The 22,034-nt window shown below is 39.2% G+C and overlaps 1 protein-coding gene and 1 long non-coding RNA gene across 2 annotated transcripts in view; one reads left to right on the top strand and one right to left on the bottom strand.

Moving 5' to 3' along the window:
• Window positions 1-22,034, top strand: part of LOC122233191 — a 149,909-nt gene that overhangs the window by 61,813 nt on the left and 66,062 nt on the right. The gene's annotated exons all lie outside the window — the stretch shown is intronic.
• The window catches only part of MUSK (muscle associated receptor tyrosine kinase), a 91,494-nt gene that overhangs the window by 66,587 nt on the left and 2,873 nt on the right, over window positions 1-22,034 (bottom strand). The window contains exons 2-5 of the mRNA XM_007094282.2: window positions 14,452-14,578; window positions 9,305-9,456; window positions 4,342-4,469; window positions 2,937-3,078 (exon numbers count right to left, since the gene is read on the bottom strand). Of these exons, the coding sequence (XP_007094344.2) occupies window positions 2,937-3,078; window positions 4,342-4,469; window positions 9,305-9,456; window positions 14,452-14,578 (549 nt within the window). The remainder of the gene's footprint in view (window positions 1-2,936; window positions 3,079-4,341; window positions 4,470-9,304; window positions 9,457-14,451; window positions 14,579-22,034) is intronic.

Below are 22,034 nucleotides of genomic sequence, written 5' to 3'. Positions count from 1 at the left end.
ATATATACCTCTATTCCTGCTCACCTTTTTGCCTTTTCTCTTTTCTCTGCCAAGTTCATTGAAAAATTTGTTGACCCCCACTGTCTCTTTTTTTCAGTTCCCATTCTCCATCATTTACAGAATTTTGGCTTTTTCTCTCACCCCTGTTCTGACTCTGCTCTTGGCAACGTCACATGTGGCTATCTGTTCTCTGATAAAACAGATGGTATTCAGCATTAATCAATCTCTTAGACACGTCTGTGAGTTAGTTGTCCTCTCTTTTCCTCGGTTTCGTAGAATGGCACAATGATAGGACCTTCTTCACCGACTGTTAGTGAGGATTAAATAAAGCGATCCACGTGAGCATCTAGCATTTTAAAATGTTAGCCTTCCCGTGGCTCACCTTTTGGAAAGACGTCCATGTTCGGCTGTGCGTGAGTGAGATGGTTTCATTAGTAAATTTGTATGTCACTGTTTGAACCTTTTAAGACAGGACAGAAATGTGGAATTTCTTCATGTTGCCATCCCAGACATCCAGCAGACTGAGAATGGCAATCTGGAAAGGGAGCTTTACTTTTGGGTTGAAGGGTGTTTGATGTTTGTTATGGCAGCTAAGATTGAGTGAGCATGCTCCACCAAGCCCATGATTGGTATGCTCCTCATTAGAAGCTGGCAGCATTGAGTGCCATCGTGGAGTTCTCATTTTAATTTGGTCGAGCGAATTTTCAGAGGTCCTGACACAGTACATAACGAATGTTCATCTGCCTCACCGGCTATGGCCCGGCTTTATCTTCAGTTCTGTTACCTAGTTAGTAGGCATTTACGGACACTTTTGGGGTTGGGCCAGTTGCGTTTCAGTTGGTTTTTCACCTGTTCTGAATTGTAGGTTAAATTGGCCTTTCCTTTAAATAGATCACGTCTGCATTATATCTTGTGGAAATGCCCGAACTGTTTCTTGAAGTGGAAACCAACCTTTTGAGCTTCAAGAGAAGCTACACAGATTTGTTACAATTTTTATGTTCTAATGGTAATAATTATAATTGATGCCATTTATTGAATGCTTATTATGTACCAGCAACCGTGCTAAGCATGCCACGAATTTTCACATATATTAGCTGCTTTAATAGGGACTCAAATGGAATAAAAATAGATATGTGCTAAAACGATCATCTTACTGTTAGAGTGACCTTAAATGATATTATGAGCTCTCAATACTAGCAAGTTTAATAGAAACCTCTCTGTCTATTAACTGTTAAGGCGATGAGCATGACCACTTAAATGTTAAGAAGAAAGAAGATAGTATTTAGTTTTACTGATAGGTGTGATGCAAAATTAAGTGACAAGGCAAGGCCAAACTATGTAACGGACTCCAACTAATTGTGATTGTGTTAATTTTCCCTAGGTCACTGCTAAAGCAAACAATTTCAATATCTATGAAGACAGGGACCCAAACTATCAGAATTCTATGTTATAATACAAAGGGCTTATATTTAATGTCTTAAAGAGGAAAATCTTTATGATATTCTATACAAATGGATAACATTCATTCTGTGTCATTCCACATACAGTTCAAGGAAATACTGAATCCAGGCAGATAGTCAATATCCAGTCAGATAGTCTGAATGTAGGTGTGTTTATTTTTCACTGAATAAGTCACATCAACTGGTTATAGCATACTGAGCTTTAAATACCATTGCTAATGCAGAAGACACTAAATTATAGCAACTATGCCGAGAATACATCTTTATGTCTGACAGTCATTATTCCTATCGTCCTCATTCTTTTCTATGAGAAGTTAATAGAAATTCTATGAGCAATTGATGCAATGACATAATAGACACGTCACCTCAACTGGAAGCAAATGTGGGAAATAAGATTATTAATGCTGTGAGAGAATGGCCTAGCTAGGAAATAAAAATAGTCTAAAAGCTAATAGAAAAGTGCATGATGGAGAAGGAAGAGACGTGAGCTTAAATGAGTAGGAAGAAATCAAAGTAAGCCATGGGGAGCTCTCAGAGTCTCTCCCCATTGAGCTATAATTTGGGCTAGTGTGTGACAGTCCAAACACTTTATCAATCACATTAGAGAAAAGCAGAAAAATAGGTGATGATTCTTACAGTCAACATCTACTGAGTGTTTACAAAAGGCCAGGCACTGTGCTAGATACCGTCAACACCTTATCTCACTGACAACTCCTAACAACCCCACTTTACAGATGAGAAAAGTAGGAGGGGTTCTATAGCATAGACCAGGAGGAGCTGGGGAGAGTTTTATATTTGTTTTGTTTACCTAGCACAGGCATGCTGGTAGTTTCTATTTGTAAGCAAAATGTGATGCAGGTTTAGTGGGTAGAGCGCCGAGCCCTATCTGCATTATGATTTCTCAGTGAAGACCTTGCCAACCAGCTGCTGAATTGGTTGACTTTAAAAGAGCATTTTAAAACATTGAAACTAGTTTGACAAGGGAACTTCATGGGGCTAGGAACATTTTTAGTCAGACATTTGGAGTCAGTATTGTATTCTTTTTCAACCCTTTGTGATAGAATACAATCTGAAGTTACTTATTTTCTTTTGATGTTTTAAAAAGTCATGTCTCTGCTGAAAGAGATAAAAGGAGGCTTTTCAAATTCATAAGCAAGGGAGAATTGTCCAAGCCAGACCGAAGTTCTGAACTGGTGTTCTACTGTTTTAGTATCTTAGTGAATTTAGTCTGGTTTTGTTAAAAATTACCAGTGACCGTGGGCAGTAGATGGGATATGACCTATTATACTGGTGAACACTTCGTTCTCTTTTCAGTTTTTCTTTCCATAGTTTTGAACTTATGGTGTCGTATGAGGAACAGTGGACGGGACTGGTCTACCCACATCTCTGCCTTTGCAAGCTAGCAGTCCAGCCGTCAGAGTAGAATGGGCGGGTCCCTCGAACAGCACCAGAATGGGAAGGAATGCAACTCCTTACCCTCAACTTCCAGCTTCACCAATTTGGAATATGCCGTCCCGAGGCTGTTTTTTGCCACACACCGATAATGTCCTGCATCTTCCTTTTGCACATTATGAATCCTTAAACTCCCAGATTCAAGAACTGCAATGCGGGAATTCTCCTGCCAGGGATAGGGACATGAATTTTAAAACATCCATGGCTTTATCAAGGATACATGTGCCTTATTTCATCAGGTCATTATCATCGCTGCTAGCATCAAAAGCATCATTTGAACATTTGGCATTTATTTTGTATAACATACTGTATTAAATGACACAGTATAAGATTACCTAAACGAAGCTTAACAATGGTTCTATAATATATAGTTTATTTTCACTGTCTTTCATCATATGAGGACAGTAGGCTTACTTGATTTCCTAAAAGTTACACCCAAGTCTCTTTGATTCAAAACACTCTATGTGGTATCTTTAGGAAAATATACGTTTTTTGAAAATTGGGAAATTCTACAAATAATTTAAAAAAAGATGGTCTTGGAAGTTAAAATACCACATTTACCTTTGGAGACTCTAAATTCAATCTCATACGAAAATTCCTACTTTTTTATTGTAGGAAGCCCACTGATATTTATAAGAAAAGGAAAGTCAGAAAATTACCTAGGCTACCTTAAACAGTTTCACGTTATTTGTCTTATGTCAAGTGAAACCAAGCTAACTGATTTTATACTTCATTCCAGTTGACGGACGCATGTCAACACCTGTGTATTCTGTGTGGAATATTCTGAGCAGAGTAGGATGAAAAACCTCACTGCGTTCACAGTTAGTAGGTGACAGTAATGACACAGTGTCATGATTTCCCAGTAAACGTAGGTATGAGATTCCAAAGCAGTGCAAAACAAGCACGTAAGCACTAAGTTTTTAATCTGACTGCTCTGTGACCGAGGAATTTGTCAGGGTGTTAGTTCAGTGGTCTTGAGTGTTGCTGTTCTAACTCCACTCCGGAGGTTCTCCCGTCCATGCTTCCAAACCTCCTTTCTCTCTCTCCTCCCAGAAGCTGTTTGTCGGGTCTAAAACCTGGATTTTAGTTTCATCTTTTTTGTCACCTGTGTCTCAAAGATTCAATGTTAAAACCCGCGTGAGCCAACCACCCCACCAGCCAACAAAACCCACTCCCGTTGCTTTTGCTTGGCCTCCTTTTTCATCCCTCAAAAGAACTGTTGGTTCCCGTCTCTTTTTTTCCCCTAGCCACCCCCAGCTGGAATGCCTTATAGTTTGTGTGTATGGGAACAGGGATATTTACGTGTGGTTAAAATGTTATAAAAGGGGAAATTTTATTCTAGAAATTTGGACTCACGTAACTGAGTTTGCCAAAAATTGCCCTACTTGAAAATATGTTGTATAGACACGTTTTTGTAATAAGGACTTACCCTGAGAGCACTGTCCCCCTTAATCCATGACACTGATGGTTTGGGATTGCCCATTGTAGTACATGGTAGAACTGCTTTTAGTCCTTCTATGATTTTTACATTTATGGGAGGACGAGTTATTTTCGGTTCTAAAGGGAAATAAAAATTCAAAATTAAAAATGCAATATGGCTGCATTAAGCTTTCTCTTTTCTATTTAGTTTTAAATATCCACTCTAAGAATAATTGATGACATTATAGAATTTATCAAATGCTGAGGGGTTTTTAGCGGGTATCGACAGAAATCATTTTTCAAAGTTTAGGTTATGTCTATTTTATTAACATCTTACTTGCAAAACACAAACTCATGAAACATATTAGGAGTTTGAGGTCATAGTATTCTTCACTTTAAAAGATAGTTAATAAAAAGTTGACTAAGTATACTGTCACCATAACAATTCGACGTTGTTTAATTCATACCAACAGACATGGAAACATTTGAAGAGACATTTTTGATCTATTTTTCATGTCATTCTCAGTTATGACCTACTTTCCCTTTAGTTTCATCTTACTTTGACCTTTAAATTTCGTGATGAAAAATTAGGTACATTTATCCTCTAGAAAGTAAAGCAGATGTTATTTATATCAGTAATTGGAGAAATTCTGTCATAGAATTTAGGGTAACTGTAGTCTGCAAGACAAACTTTTGTAACTTACTGTGCTGTGAAAGACTCTTAAATTAATTCTTTCAGAAGAAATAGATTATGCCAGCCTCTGTTTATTCTCCAGTAGTAAGATTTCAGAAGTGATTAAATCTAACGTGTAGAAGGAATTTACAAAATCAGGATGCCTGTTCTTTTATTACTTGAAGGATTCATATAGAATGAAAACTACATTTATTTCCTTACTAGTCTCGTGTTACAGTTATAAAACAGAGGACTGTCTTTGCAGGAGGGACTACTGAGAAATGGATGCATTCTATTTCTTTTGGATCATGTGCTGTAATCAGTGTGCTACTTTGACAGAAGAGCATGGAATAAGGACTTTTTTCCTTCTACTTTAATTGTGCGTGTGGGGGTTGATGGGAGTTGGAAGTGATATTTGCAAAGACTTCATGGTCTGATGTCTAATTTAGTGCCATTTAGAATTGGTATGATCTTGCATTGTGACAAACAAAATACAAGACAGGCTTTAAGCATGTTATAGGAAAATATCAACGTTGTCACTTTGCCTGCTATTTAAAGCACACAGCTCTCCTAATCAACAACAGTGAACCCCTACATTTAGATGATGGTGAGGCACCTCAATTGTGAGTGGGGTTGTCACACAGCTGCTGGCAAAAGCTTAGCTTAAAAGTTGATATTCCTATGACATAGTCAAAGAGAGTGTTTTCCATTCCTTCCACTGGTTTCCTTGAAGATCCCTATGGCAGATGTCTTAAGCAGATAACCTTTGTTTAAAGCAGTTAACTCCTATCTTCTCAGTGAAATAGGTATCTGGGTCATCTGTTGGGTGAGAAGTGAGAAGAACCCTTTTGGGAAGTTGAACATAAAGTGCACTGGGAATGAGGTGAGCACTGATGTTGAGTCATGGATTCCCCGCTGTCAGGGAACACTCTTCAGGTGAAACCGTGAGCACTGACTAATATGAGCTGGTCATCTGGCTAAAGCGGGATGTTGGACCTTCATGCTGTGCCAGCATGGAACCATTTTCTGATGGGTGACAAGGAATTTGGGAGAGGGAGGTCCTGGGAGTGATCCTTGGATAGCTGGAGTAGTGATGGGACTGGGGGGTCTTAGGCATCTCAGGAAGAAGCTCTGTACCAAGTGGTGTGGGAGCATTCTAAAAGGTAGCACCTGGGATGGCCACACCACCGTATACCCACATGACTGGGTGAGCTTTCCTAAAGAAGAAAAAAAGAGGAGATTTGGGATAGAACCGAAGTAAAGAACATTTAGTGCCAGAGAGAATATGAGAAACTCTCAAAGGAAAGGTAGCAATGAAATACTTAAATGTGCTCTGTCTTTAGAATCAAGCCTTCATTATGTTGCAAAGGAGAACTTTCCAGTTTCCTCACTTGATCTCCTCAAGTAAGGAATGCCTTCTTATGGGCACATCCCTACCCACTTACAGAAGGACCCCCAGACCAGCTTCCCCACAATGTCCCACTAGCCCTACTACATTCCTATTCTGATGAATCTAGGATTTCATTTATAAGTCTGACCAAACATAAAAGATTAATAGAGGTTTGAGAAAAAAAAAAAACAACATGAACATAGAAGCAAAGAACTGAAAGAAAATAAAAACTTATGAAGAAAACAGAAATAAAGTAAGGAAAAGAAGACAGAATTTTTTGAGGGAGGGAGGGAGGGAGAGAGAGAGAGAGAGAGAGAAAAGCTGGGCTTACCCAATGGTAAGAAAGGGTTTGAGCTCACCTGATGCGGGGCTCATGATCACCTGATGTGGGACTTTGAACTCACGAACCGTGAGAACATGACTTGAACCCAAGTTAGATGCTTAACCAACTGAGCCACCCAGGCGCCCCAGGAAAAGAGGAATTTTTTTTCTTTAAATGCATTAGTGTTATCCTTACAGAGAGGAACAAATATTGCATCATATAACACGTAGAGTTTGCTATGAGGAAAAAAAGGAGCAGAAAAATAATTCCTAGAAATTAAAAACATGGGTTTTTAAGATCAAAAGTACTCAGTGTAAGTGTAGAATAGTAGAATGGTCATATTGAAGACTGAGTTCATGATATAGAAGGAAAAGTTAAAATAAATCTCCAATAAGGTAGAATATCAAGATAGTTATGTAGAAAGTATGAGGAGAAAAAAATGGGGTCACGAAAAATGGAAAAAAAAGAGATCTAATATGTACTAATTAAAAATTTAAGGGGCACCTGAGGGTGGCTCAGTGGGTTGAGCATCCGACTTCAGCTCAGGTCATGATCTCACAGCTTGTGAGTTCAAGCCCCGCGTCCGGCTCTGTGCTGACAGCTTGGAGCCTGGAGCCTGTTTCAGATTCTGTGTCTCCCTCTCTCTCTGCCCCTAACCCACTCACATTCTGTCTCTGTCTCTCTCAAAAATAAATAAACATTAAAAAAATAAAATAAATAAAAAATAAAAATTTAAGAATGAGATAAAGTAAAGAGGAAGAAAAATTAAAATATATACCTCATTTTGAAAAACAAAATCCTTATTTTTGGATTCAGAAGGCCTACCTAAAACTCAGTAGGAATAGTAAGAGAATACATTTAATATATTCCTATGAATGTGAAAATCTTATGAATTCTAGAAATAAAGAGAAAATAGTAATATTTTTAAGAAAGATAAACATTAGATTTACCTTTAGGAATAAGAAAAAGCTTTCTCAGCTGCAGCATAGCGTGTCATATGATAGTGAATAATTGTTTAATAAAAGCTGAGGGAAAAGCCTTTTGAAATTCTTGTCTGTACCTGGACAAGTTTTTATCCTGGAGCAAAGGCAGAGACTTTCAGCGATTCAAAGAATCAGAAAACGTATGCTCAGATTATATATGATCACATGCTCACACTTTGAAAAGAAGCAGCGAACTCAACAAAAACAATGACAACACAGTAGAAAGAAGATATGAGAAATAGTGATGCTAATCAAGAATCACAGCAAAACTTGCAGTAAGGTTTCTGAGTGGAATCGGACCCTGCTGATTTGTATGTGCCAGTATGGCTGTTTTGTGATTTTTGCCCTCAGCAGCGTGATGTCAGAGAGAAGAAAATAAAAGTTACATTATTACAGGGTAGATGATTTGCAAGCAGCTAGTGCCTCCAGCACAGGAGGTCATGAGATCTGAGGGTGCTAAGAGTGCTTAAAGATACACCACCAGGTGCAAGAGAAGACTAAAAGAAGAGAGAACTGAGTAAGTCCCCACGGGGGTCGGTGGAAGGGAGAAAGGAGGAGAATGTGAACATGCGGTGATGGCTCTGCAGAGGGAGTAGGGGAGGGAGAGAGCCTGACTCTGGTTCTTAGCTGAGAAAGAGACAGATGGAGGCACATCATGAGTGTGGGAAAGTGTTTTCTTCTTGGGACAGCGCTGGGAATAGAAGTGTCCGTGTTCTGAGTATGGTATACTGGAGCTTAAGATTTTAAATACGGACCATTTCCTGGGGGTGACAAGGTCATTGATGGGATAGGTTGATAAGAAGTTAAGGCAAATATCACTGGACTTGTGGAGGTCAGGAGCTGTAAGGACAAAGTGGCCAGAGGCTGTTTCATGGTTTGTTAAAATCCCTTAGGATGGTGGCAGGAGTAGGGACGGATAGACCGAAAGATATGATAGATAGGAATCAAAGTCTTTGGTAGATATTGGGCGGGGTGGGGGCTGAGGGGGAGTACCTGGAAATGAGTAGGTGACTTGAATAGAGTTACAGGAGAGAATGGTCAGAACGGCACATGCCCTCATGAGAAGATTTTGCACAGCAATATAAAGGTAATGGCTTGAAAGCAGCAATGAGAGCTAGGAGATTGACCGCGAGTCCTTGCTAGCCTTGTAGACAGGAAAGGTGGTGAAAAAGTAGCCTCCAGTGAAGCAGAAAGGCCACTCAAGTTTGAAAAGTCACCCGAGAAAATCAAGTTTGAAATAAGGCAAAAGGGTAGAAGTGTCTGCAAAGAAGTTAGAGATAAAAAGCGTGTCTGGTTGTAACGGAACCGGTTCAAGGGAGCAGGCAGAAGATTTTAGATGGACGTTCCCTGGTGGAAGGAGTCAAGGTGGAGCAAATAGGGAGCTGTGTCCAGGCAAGGAAACGGGAGAGCCTAGAGAACTGAGGGGCTTGCCTGTAGTTGAGGACAGGAATACATGGTCTAGAATTCACTGCCTCAGGGGTGTGATTTGAACTTGAGCTTGGCTGACTGCCGAGCCTCCAAGCTGTGCTGGAGACTGTTTAGTGCCTGCTTCGGAGTGTACCGAGTCAGCTTTAACATCAAGAGCGGAGGCTCTCTCCCACTCACTCATCTTCACTTGCAGAGCCCCGCAGCTCTCCGCAGCACCCCCCACGCCGTTGTTGGCCGTGCAGCAGTAGACGCCATCGTCGCTGTCTTCCACACTCAGGATGGTGAGGAGCTGCCCGTTCTCGCGAATGCTGTACCGGGTGTCAAAGAGCCTGCAGGTCGCAGACAGAAATGGCAGGTTAGGACCTCCTGTGTGACTTTTTTTTTTTCAGGCTGTGATTAACTGATCAGTAGATGACTTGTCAATGGAAGAAGCAGGTTAAAAGCAAAAGGAAACTTGGATGGGTTCTGAATAATAGAATCACCTTTTTTGGTAATATAAAGCTAGCATTACATTCTAAGATTAGAATGCTATGCTCCAATAGATTGGTCCTATGCTCCAATGACCAAAGCACCTGAGTCCTTAAAAAATGCTTTCCGGGGCACCTGGGTGGCTCATCCGACTCTTGACTTTGGCTCAGGTCATGATCTCATGACTGTGAGATCAAGCCCCACGACAGGCTCAGCACAGAGCATGGAGCCTGCTTGGGATTCTCTGTCTCTGTCTCTGTCTCTCCCCGCACCCCCCCCCCTCATGCTCATTCTCTCTCCCTCTCTCTCTACCCCTTCCATGCTCATTCTCTTTCCCTCTCTACCTCTCTCAAAATTTAAGAAAAAAAAGTGCCTTCAAAAGGTGATGTCTGTTGATGAGACCAAACATAAAGTTTACTTTATTCAGGAAAGTATATTATTACCAAGGTATATGAGTCTTCTCCCCACAATTACTAGAACGTAACAGCTAGAGAACAAACACACGTACATAAATGTTACCAGTGGGAAGAGTTAAATTCTTAGAGGAGTAACTAACAATTAGCTGAGTATTCATTTATTAAGCATTTGTTGAATGCCTAACAAGTGCCAAGCACAGTTCTACTTCCTTGGAATATAAAAGGAAGCAAAACAGCTTCAAACTGTGAGTGTATGTTTTACATATATTATCTCATTAAATTACATGCTGTTTGTCAAGAAAGGAATTAGGGAAACAGAAAAATTTGAGCGGAAGCATCAACATAAAAGTGGGGTTTTATGACCAAATAAAGATTCTTTATGCAAAATGTATACATGAGGCAGAAAAATGCCCCCCACCTCAATCTAGGTCTTAATCCCCTGAACTGTGAATATGTTACCTTACATGACAAAAGAGATGTTGCAGATGTCAAGGATCTTAAAATAGAGTATCATGGCTTATCCAGATGGGCCCAATGTAATCACAGTGGTCCTTAAAAGATGATAGAGGGAAGCTGAAGGATGATAGGAGATGTGACAGTTGAGGCAGAGGCCAGAGGGCTGTGATTGCTGGCTTTGAAAGTGGAGGAAGGAGACAAGGAAGGCAGGTAGCCTTCTTGAGGCTGGGGGAAGGTGGGAAATCAGATTCTTCTCCGGTGCCACTAGGAAGAATGCAGCCCTGTCAGCCCTTGCTTTTCACCTTGAGAGACTGATTTCAGACTTATGACTCCCAGAACTGTAAGATAATCAACCTATATTGTTTTAAGCCACTAAGTTTGTGACACCTTCTTATAGTAGAAATAGGAAACTAAAATGCAAACAGTGGAAAAGGAAGTGGTTTCTTGATGTTCTAATCTCTACAGGTGCCCACCATCACTTCCTGATACTAAAGGGAATAAAAGCATGTAGTAAATTTTGGTCTCTTGTGACTGAGGATAGTATAATCACTGGGTAGTTCACAAAATAACAAAAAATAATTGTGGAAAGCCATGATACTCAGTGTCACATAATGTTGTTTTGCTACGTTTTTCGTGGGAAAATACGTACATTGGAATATTTCACATATATACTTGTGGACCAAGAGTCCAGCCACTCTGTGAAATAGAAAGTTTCCAAATTTGTAAGCTGTTACATCGATGTTGCTTAATTTGAGTAAATTGCTTGTGGGTGGTGAGGACGCTCAAGTCTTTATAATTTTTTTTTAATGTTTATTTACTTTTGAGAGAGACAAAGACAGGATGCGAATGGGTTAGGGACAGAGAGAGAGGGAGACACAGATCCAAAGCAGGATGCGGGCTCCGAGCTGTCAGCACAGAGCCCGATGCGGGGCTCGAACTCAGGAGCTGTGAGATCGTGACCTGAGCTGAAGTCGACCGCTCAACCGACTGAGCCACCCAGGCGCCCCAAGTCTTTATAATTTTTAAAATAGAATTCATTATTCTCAGTTTTTAAGAGTCTCTTATGGTTTGATGGGGGGTGGGAGGGAGAGGAGGGTGGGTGATGGGCATTGAGGAGGGCACCTGTTGGGATGAGCACTGGGTGTTGTATGGAAACCAATTTGACAATAAATTTCATATTTAAAAAAAATAAAAAAATAATAAAAATAATAATAAAATAGAATTAATTAGAACAGTTTTAGATTTACATAAAAATTGAAAAGATGATACTTTCCATATACCTCTTTCCATCTAGTTTCTCCTGTTGTTAATCAGATTAGTTTGGTACATTTGTTACGATTAATGACCCAATATTGATACTGTTAACTAGTTTATATAAGTCTTAGCTTATTCAGATTTGTTTCAGTGTTACCTAATGTCTTTGTCTCTTCCATGATCTCATCCAGGACCCTACATTACATTTATTTGTCATATCTCCTTAGGCTCCTTTTGGCTGTCACAGTTTCTAAGACTTTCCTTGGTTTTTGATGACCTTGACAGTTTTGAGGAGTACGTGTAAAGTATTTTGTAGGATGCCCCTCTACTGGAGTTTGCCTTATATTTTTATTATGATAAAATTTGGTTTGTGGCTTTGGGAGAGGAAGATCACAAAAGTAGAGGGCCATTTCATCCCATAAAAAACAAGGGTGCCTGCTATCAATATGATTTCTCACTATCAATATTGACCTTTATCACCTGGCAAAGTAGTGCTTGTCAGGTTTCTTTGGTAAAGCTATTCATTATTCCTAAAAGGGCACACAAATATATTTTCAAAATGTAATTTCTTCTTATTTCACAGATCCTTTGACTAACAGCTAACTATTCAAACCTATAACTCCATTTATTTCTTATTTATTTGTAACATTTTTGCCTTATAATAAAGGGAAGATTCCAATTTATTAAGTGACTTTATTCATAGCATTCTTATAATGTTGATTTTCTTTGTGTAATTAAAAAAACTCTTCCATTGTCCATTTCTTCATCTCCTTATAATCTTGAGAAAGAAACATCTGAGAGGATCGTAAGGCTATATTTTTCAAATATATACACTTCATAAGGCTATATATATATATATATATATATGTGTATATATATGTATAAATATATATATATATCGTAAGGCTATATTTTTCAAATATATACACTTCCTTCCCAGGCATGGTAGAGGGCCATAGTGGAGAGAATAATCTTTGATCATTGACCTTTGACTATTGAATGTTGCCTGTCTAACAACTATTATAATTTCAAAGTAGGGAAGTGCATAAATCATATGCCAAGATATAAGCAACAACCGTAATGTAATACAAAACTCTGTAACTTCTGTGTTGCCTTCACAGGTGCTTTTATGACCACTGTTATTCATGATGCATATTGACAGTGAGGTTTTTCTGTATTATTTAAAGACATTTAATTTTATTATAGAAGATAAAGACATAAATAATAGACAAAACTCATGAAAATGTTGAGCATATAAATTGTAAAGCTAGTAGTGTATGAGATGTTAGCACAATGACTCGTGTTAAATGGAGCCATTGAGGAAGAGAGTCACTTGTGGAACATAGCTAGAGCTGGTGAGATGTGCTGAATATAGGCCATAAGTGAAATAGCAACCTGCCAAAGATTGATGGAATACATAGAAAATATGATGGCATAAAGAAGAGTATCACTTAGAGTAGAAAGGGATGGAAAGACAAGCTTGTAATCGTGCCATCTCTAGACTGACGGCTCTGTCACCCCTAAGTCAACTACCTGTTGGTGACATACAACGTGGTCCCTTTATGGTCCCGTGCACTCTCCCCAAGGAACACAGATAAAATCCATGGCTGTTCAGCAGGCTAATTGGCAAGCTATCGTGATGGCCAGGTGCGCTTGTCCTTCTGTTTCTCCAACAGAGCAAGTCTATGTCCTTAGCTTTGGTGCCTTCCACCTGTGGGCTCAGACTTTACTCTGGTCCTTGTAAGAGCATGACAGTGGGGAAGTCCGAGGCACAAGAGCAACTGGCCATATAAACATTGAGTGAACCAAGATTCCTGAGTACATTGACTTATCCCATTTCTTTTCCCTTGTTCTCTCTAGAGATTTCAAATGGATTTAATAAACTGTATTTCAAGCATCTTATTTTCAGCCTTCCTATTCCAGGACTTCTGTCATAGTTTTCCAGGTAGACACCCTGAGGGTGACCACAGCACAGGGTAATTTCCCATATTCCAACATGTATAATTGAAGGAAACACTAAATTTCATTAGAGTTTAGTGCAAATAAAGACATAAGTTTTCCTTGTGCACGTTCATGGACCCGAGTGTGTAGATACCAGCTCAAGAATTCTGGTCCTACTGCAAGCTATATTGCCTGCTGAGAAGCCAGTGGTTCCCTTTGTTACAGATTTTTTTTTGGAGTATTTTTGATCAGATAGCTATTGCAAATGAGGAAAAGATAGCATGACCCTTTCATGTCAAATGGGAGTTTTTGTCTGTTTAAGAGGCTGCCTCATTATATATTAGGAAACACTTCTGACTTTCAAAAGAAAAAGTTCTGGTGACCAAGAGGTCAGGTTCTTGGACAACATATTTTACTTTATTGGAATAGAAGTAGAGATGAGTCTGGTCCCTATTAATTCCCCAGCATGTCCTGGAACATGTGTCCTGTACCCCCGGCCTTAGGATATCATCGTGTGTCTTAATTCCTTGAAACTTCCTCTGGGTCCTAACCTGGAGTCCATGAAATAGCCCTGACATCCCCAGGTCAATTAAATCAGTGTTTGGCTTTAGGCAGTTCTCTTAACCTCACTGACTTGCAGATCTTACAATTATAAAATGAGGAAATTTGCATTTTACATATTTTAGAAGGTAAGCTTTTGTCCTACCAAGAGCTGTGATTACATTGATGACAAAGTTAAATTGCAAGGCAGCCATGGGCAGCCTTACCAGAAAAAGGCAGAATACTTACTTAATGAGAATTTTATTTCTGGTCCAGGAAATTTCAGGCTGGGGATAGGATTCCACTGCACACATAAATGTAGCCACTTCTTCAACTAAGGCATCCACTGTTTCCAGCGGAGTAGTGATGACAGGAGCTACAAGGAGAGGAGAAATCAGATGAGAACATTCTAGAATGCTGTTTACTAACCCTCTGTGAGCAGTCAGAGGCCGTCACCTACTGAATGAGAATTATATTTCCCCATAGCAGAAAATTGTCAAAAGGAAGGAAGATTGTATGTAGAGAATTTTGTTTCTACTTCCGAAATAGACGTTTGAGAATCAAAAGAGAAGGCTCTCAGGAGAGTACGACTTAGAATTTATTTTATATAAGTAGGGGCAGATCCAGCTTTTATGAAGCCCAAAGTTATAAATTTGAGTACACACATTGAGGAAAAAAAAGAAAATTATAAATACAAAATATCCGTGGCCACCCAACACGGATCAGCTTGAAGGGAAGAGAAGTCAGAATGGAGAGAGAGATCTTAACAGTTGTTTAAAAACAATTTTTTCTAAACTTCATAATAATGTATGTTCATATTAACACATTGCTAGAGTCCACTGAGGGTCTTAGATGGGGGCTCCTGCAAATAAGAGATTTTATAAGCTTAAGCTTCGTCCAATTTATAAAAAATCAGATCTGCATGTGAATGGAATAGAAAAAGAGTAAATAAAATGACAAAAAGCCCAACTGAAAAAACTGGGCAAAGATCTGAATAGACATTTCTCCAAAGAACTTGTACAAATTTCATTTGTGTTGGAGACACAGCACATGAGATGACGTTCAATATCATTAGCCATTAAGGAAATGCAAATCAAAACCACAATTAGATACCACTTCATATCCACCAGAATGGCTCTAATCAAAAAGAAAGATAACAACACCTCTTGGCAAGCAGGTGGGTAGATGCACCTTTGTGCATTACTGGTGGGAATGTAAAATGGCGCAGCTTCTGTGGAAAACAGTATGTGGTTCCTCAAAAAATTAAACATAGAATGACCATATGATCCAGTGGTTCCACTTCTGGGTATATACCCAAAAGTATAGAAAGTAGGGACTCATTTATTTGTAGAACCATGTTCATAGTAGCGTTATTCACAATAGCCAAAAGGTGAAAGGAGCCCAGGTGTCCACCAACAGATTAACAGATAAATGAAATTGGTATATATCCATACGATGGAATATTATTTGACAATAGAAAGGAATGAAGTATTGATATATACCACAACATGAATGAACCTTGGAAACAATAAGCTAGGTGAAGGAAACCAGTCAGAAGGACAACATATTGCATGATTCCACCTATGTGAAATGTCCAGATGGACAAATCTACAGTCAGAAAATACATTAGCGATTGCCTAAGATCAGGGGAGCAAGATGGAGGGATTAGGGGGTAAGAGATGGCTAAAGGACACAGGATTTCTTTGAGGTATAATGAAAATGTTCTGCTTAATTTGATGATAAATGCACAACTCTGTGAATTGTACACTTTATTTTTTAAAGTTTTTGAAAAACTTTATTAGAGTGTGTGAACACAAGCAGGGAAGGGGGAGAGAGAAGGGGAGAGGGAGAGGGAGAAACCTAAGCAGGGTCTGTGCTCAGCACAGAGCCCAGTGTGGGACCTCATCCCACAAACAGTGACATTATGACCTGAACTGAAATCAGGAGTCAGATGTTTAACTGACTGAGCCACCCAGGAGCCCTAGTTGTACACTTTAAAGGGGTGGAGTGCATAGTATGTAAATTATATCTCAAAGCTGGTTTTGTTTTTGTTTTTTATTGTTTGTGTGTATGTGCCTCTGCATGTGTGTGTGTTCCACAAAAAGAAAGAAAATAGGAGGGGCTTTGACATTGATCCTTCTCTCCTCCTGTCCCCCCATGAAATGAGAGTCGCTTGGATTATAGGAGTTAGAAGGACAAGGAAGTTAAGAAGGATGAGAGTCGGTTAGTAGTAGGATGCATCCCTCTTTAATCATTTAGGAAGCCTGTGGATCTACCAGAGCAAACGGAGTGGGGTCCTGGTCATCTCAAGGGCTGGATGGTGTGGGAAAGAAAGTGTCAATACCTGTATTTGCAAGAGTCTGGAAATCTACCCCATTGCATGACCTTATTGAAAATAATTATCATCATTACCACTTTATCGTTATTATTATTTATCAGAGATTTGTTTACTGCTTTCCATGTAGCAAGCACCAGGTTGACTAGAAGCAAAAAGATGTGTAAAGTCCATCTCTGCCTTAGAAGAGCCCACAGTCTTTCTCATTGCCAAGTAGCATTTCATTGTATATATAAACCACACCTTCTTTATCCTTTCATCAGTTGATGGACATTTGGGCTCTTTCCGTAATTTGGCTATTGTTGAAAGTGCTGCTGGAGGGTGTTATGCTAAGTGAAATAAGTCAGAGAAAGACAGATATCATATGTTTTCACTCATATGTGGAACTTGAGAGACTTAACAGAAGACCATGGGGGAGGGGAAGGGGAAAAAACGGTTTCAAACAGAGAGGGAGGCAAACCATAAGAGACTCTTCAGTACAGAGAACAAACTGAGGGTTGATGTGGGGTAGGGGAGAGGGGAAAATGGGTGATGGGCATTGAGGAGAGAGAGCACTTGCTGGGATGAGCACTGGGTGTTGTATGTTAGCGATGAATCACGGGAATCTACCCCCAAAACAGAGCACACTGTATACACTGTATGTTAGCCAACTTGACAATAAGTTATATTAAAAAAAAGACTTTTGAAGGATTTCTAATATCATGGGAAAATGTATAAATATGTTTTTAAGTGAAAAAGAAGATTTGAAATGATACATGTATCAAGAAAACAAGCTTGTAAATAATATGAATGTGAATATAAGTATAAATATTTAGGAAGAAGAATAGACAATAAACCATTAAAAGGTGATTTTCTATTGTGGTGTTTAAAGAAAAAGAAAAGAGCCCACCATCTAGATAATAAGGATGGACGGTTACATAGAACGATCAGCTGTAATAGTTACGCCTGCTCTCCTGGCATAATTGGTAGTGCCCCCTGTATTCCAAAAGTGCCTGAGTTTGGACAGTCGATTATATGGTCATTTTAGATAAAATGCAAGGTATGTATCAGAGCCAAGTAAGTAGTGTGAACAGTATTTTAGATGCAGGGTAGGGGGTGACAGCCTCATGAGACACCTAGGACAGATGGGCACATTGGCCATAAAACACGCATTCACAGTCTAAACAAACCTTATTTTTTCACTAAACTCAGAGACAAATTCATGGGCTGACAGTAAGGGAACCTGGTGCTTGGGAGTGTCCCACTGAGCCCCCATCTTCCTCCTTAGTGTGGTTCTTGTCTTAAGATGCAGTTTAAGTAGCATCTTAGCCCAGTTTCTCAGACTAGCTAGACAGAGCCAAATGCCCTTTTCCTTATGGGTCATCCTATAAATGTCACTCTGATAGCACTTGGCACACAGATGCTATTAAAATGATCCGCTTATGTCTTTATCTCATACTCAGTAATAAAAACCTTGAGCTTTGGGGCCAAGGACCATGTCCTAGACCTTTTTCTATCCCTAGGGTTAGCAGATTTACTGATATAATGTTTAAATAAGCTGTATTTCTGAGGCCTTTATAAAAGGCATAAATTTTTGAAAAGGTTGAAAGCAAATAGTTGAAATAAGAGCAGAAAATTTTTAGGTGAAATGACATCTTTTATACGTAGGCATCAGGGCTCCTGTGGATGGAATAAGCAATCAATTGCAGAGTCATACAGATAAATAAAAACACTGAATATTAAGTTTGTGAGATGCAGATAATGATGGGCCCAAAGGTGAATTGATGATAGTGAATGCTTTCGTTGTTTAAAAAGCAAGAGCAATGAGCAGCCAGACAGAGGTGCTAGCACAGGGCTTGAGTTCAAATCCCTGTTCCATCACTTCCTGATGCATCAAGTCACCTAGCTGGTGCCTAGGCATGTTCAGCTGTAGATGGAGATGATAATAAAACCGCTACATAGGCTTGTCATGAGGATTAGTTAAATGAATACACGTAAAGCATTTAAAACGGTCCTTTCCCCATATGGAACGCTGTGTGTTATCTGAGTCTGTAATTTAGAAACAGAAGCCCGAACTGTTCAATTGTTCGCCCAGTCTCTGGATTACTTGCAGATTTACCATTAATATTTACTTCTGGGAATCTATCCCAAGGAAATAATCTCAAGGCGGAAAGGCACACAGATGACTTTCACTGTACAGAACAGATGAATTGTCCTGGATCGTACTAATCGTGCTGAAAGGGAGGAAAGTTTCGGCACACACTTCTGCCTCGTAACTGCGGTCTGCTGGAGCTGGCTTGTACTGGCTTGCTATAGCCAAGTGTTAATTTCTCCGGAATTCTGTGAGACAACTGTTAAATACGGCCATTATTAAAAACTAAATTACATACATTTAGGGTGACAGATGGTAGCTACGTCTGTGGTGAGCATAGCATAACCTCTAGAGAAGCTCAGTCACTATGCTGTACCCCTGAAACTAATGTAACATTCATTGTGTGCCAACTATACTCAAGGTAAAAAGCTAAAATAAAAAACTTAAAATTCAATAAATTATATTAAAAACTAATAATACTCGAAATTTATCACTTCCTAATTATGTTACTACGTTTTACTATTACCTATGCTCTTGAAGTGATTTATACCCAAGGTCACTGTCTGGTAGAATTAGTGTAGAAAGCCACGTTAGTGTTCATCCCTCCCAGTTCAGTGTTCATTGTTAGCTTGAAATCGACTGTGGTTGGAGTCAGAAATCAGCAAATGCAACAAATCAGGGCCTTTTTTTTTGTCTCAGGGAGGCACACATTAAGCATATATTAGCAACTCTTACCTAAACAAGATATTATTCACATAATCACTGCGAATGGTATTTTTTAAGAGGATAAATAAAATAGAATATGCTCATGCATTCATGTGAAATAGAAATGGCAGGTAGCAGAAGTATATAGACAGTTATTTATGATACATAGAAAAAAATGGGAGAAAATATATGTTCAAACAGTCTTGGAAGTCAAGGTGACTTTTTCTAGTCTGAGGGTTTTTTTTTTAAGTTTATTTTGAGAGAGAGAGAGAGAGAGAACCAGCAGGGGAGAGGCAGAGAGAGAAAGAGGAGACAGAGAATCCCAAACAGTCTCTGCACTGTGAATGCAGAGCCTGACGTGGGTCTCGATCTCACGGTTTGTGAGAGATCTCTCTCGTGAGAGAGCATGACCTGAGCTGAATCAAGAGTCAGACACTTAACCGACTGAGCCACCCAGGTGCCCTCCTGTTTTAAGCTTTTCTGTATTTTATATTTACAAAATCATTCTTAATGGCCATGTATTATTTTTATAAGAAAATAAACTTAATTCATTAGTTTCTTCTCACCTGATACTTCAGAAGTGACAGAGGTAACAGACATATGTTATTAATATTTTTACAAACTGTGGAGATCAGTTAAGATCAAGAAAGTAAATCTGAGAATGTCTTGACACAGTTATGGAGAAATACATGAGGTGTTACTAAGAACTTTATTAGATTAACACCTTCCCACCATGAGCAGTGGCGTGATAGTCTTGTGCATTGTTTGATTCTGTTTTTAATAATTTTAGCATCCAAAATTAAGAACCTGCCACGGGCCAGGCATTATACTTTTCATTCATTATCTCATTTAGCACATAAACATAAAGGTAGATACTATTATTATTCTCATCTGCAGATGAAGAATGGAGGGTAAGAATGGTTAAATAGCTAAGCATAACACAAGTAGGAAATAATAGAGCTAAACTTCAAGGTGAAGGTCAGTTTAAAATTCCTATCTTTTAACTCTAAGCAATTCCATGCCTTGAGCATAATACTGATTACAGACAGAGGGGAAAAATAAGGTTTACGTTAATATCAATTTATATAGGCAGGATATAGTTGGCTAAGTTCATTTTGCCCATCTTTCAAAATTACCCAAACAAATCCACTTTCAAATTGTTACTGGCAAAATCACATCATTGTATTTAATGATATTTGTTGACTCAGCAGACTGTCTCCTGTTTACTTTCATTCTGTTATCCAGCTTTCATCTCAGCCAGAGTCTGTTTAAACTAGGGCACTATTTCTCCCCTCAATCCAAGGACCACATGAATAACAAATACATGAAAATGAGCACAATGCTTTTCTGGACCCAAAGAGTAACTTCACTTGAATCCTAGCTGCTTGATGTGAAGGAAAATGATATTAACCCTTTTATGGGCTCTACCGCATGGCCATTGACAGACCAGCTTCTAATTGACTAGTTGTTGACGAACATGACCAAATGACTGAGTAAACACCAAGAAGTCAGGTGAATTTGCTCCTTTCTGTTTTAGTAAAATTAGAGCTCAGACTTGGGACATATTCGTGTTTTTTTTCTAATATCATGAATACAGTATTGTTTTTTCAGTATGAGAAAGCACTTTGGTGTTGGAAAATTTTCAGATATCCCCAAAGAAAGAGGATATTCAGTATTGCTCATCATTTGGCTTATCTTAGAAACTGGCACATTTATTCTACTGGCGATACAATAAAATATAAGTTATTTTTTTATTTTGATGCCTTTGGAACTTGTAAGCTTCATTGATAATCTCAACCACTTATTAATATTGTATCATTCATTCTTTGTCACAGAACACACTTTGGGTCCTTGCCTTCAGGAATGGTACTGGGCATAGACCGGAAGGGGTTTAGGTTCAGCCTGTTCAGAATTTCTGAAATTGCCTCTCCTGGGTGAATTCATTTGGGTTAAGAGATAGTCCCACAGAGACCCGTCTAAAATGTTCATGTTACCCAAAAGCGATCATTTCAGCAATCACTGACTGTCTTTAGCATAGTACCTAATGTTATATGTTGAGCACTAGTATGCACTTGTTCATTTTATGAGGAAATGGAGGCTCACAAATACTACGTGCCATCCCCAAAGACACACAGAAAGACATTGGAGACTAGGAAAAGGAACTTGATCTTAACACTCTCTTCCAGGCCTTAAATGTCCTCACTTCACTGCCTTCATTATTCTGCCTAGACTGCACGGTATGTTGCCATATAATCTCAGCTCCCTTACTCTCTAGTCCTTCAGCTGCCCTGACCCTGGGAAGCACCAACCTTGAACTAGTCTCACCCGCTGTCCTCGCTTGCCTCTATGTTCATATAGTATTGTTAGATGAAATGAAACACTGGTGCAAATCAAGGCCACTATAAAGGTTAATTCCCAACCCCAGCTGGGCCCTCAGCATGGCCCACGTAGTTCCTCTGCATTACTCTGGTCTGCTCTTTGCTCACTTTCTTGAATGGGGCCACATCCTTCAGGTCCCATTCTCCCCCCTCACCTTGACCCTCTCTCCTATGACTTAAGTCCTAGTTCACTGAGAAGTTGCCTACTACTCTGGAAATATGGCAGAAGTCTTGACGTTTCTGCTCTTTCTCTCTGTTCTCGAAGGGCAGTATTATTTAAAGCAACTGTGTCTCCCCAAACACGCAATGAGTTGCTCTTTCAATGTACGTCAATATTCATCCA

The sequence above is a fragment of the Panthera tigris genome, chromosome D4 (genome assembly GCF_018350195.1).
Source record: "Panthera tigris isolate Pti1 chromosome D4, P.tigris_Pti1_mat1.1, whole genome shotgun sequence".
Classification (NCBI taxonomy): domain Eukaryota; kingdom Metazoa; phylum Chordata; class Mammalia; order Carnivora; family Felidae; genus Panthera; species Panthera tigris.
The sequence above is the reverse complement of the archived record's forward strand: the minus strand, read 5'-3'. Positions and strand labels throughout refer to the sequence as shown.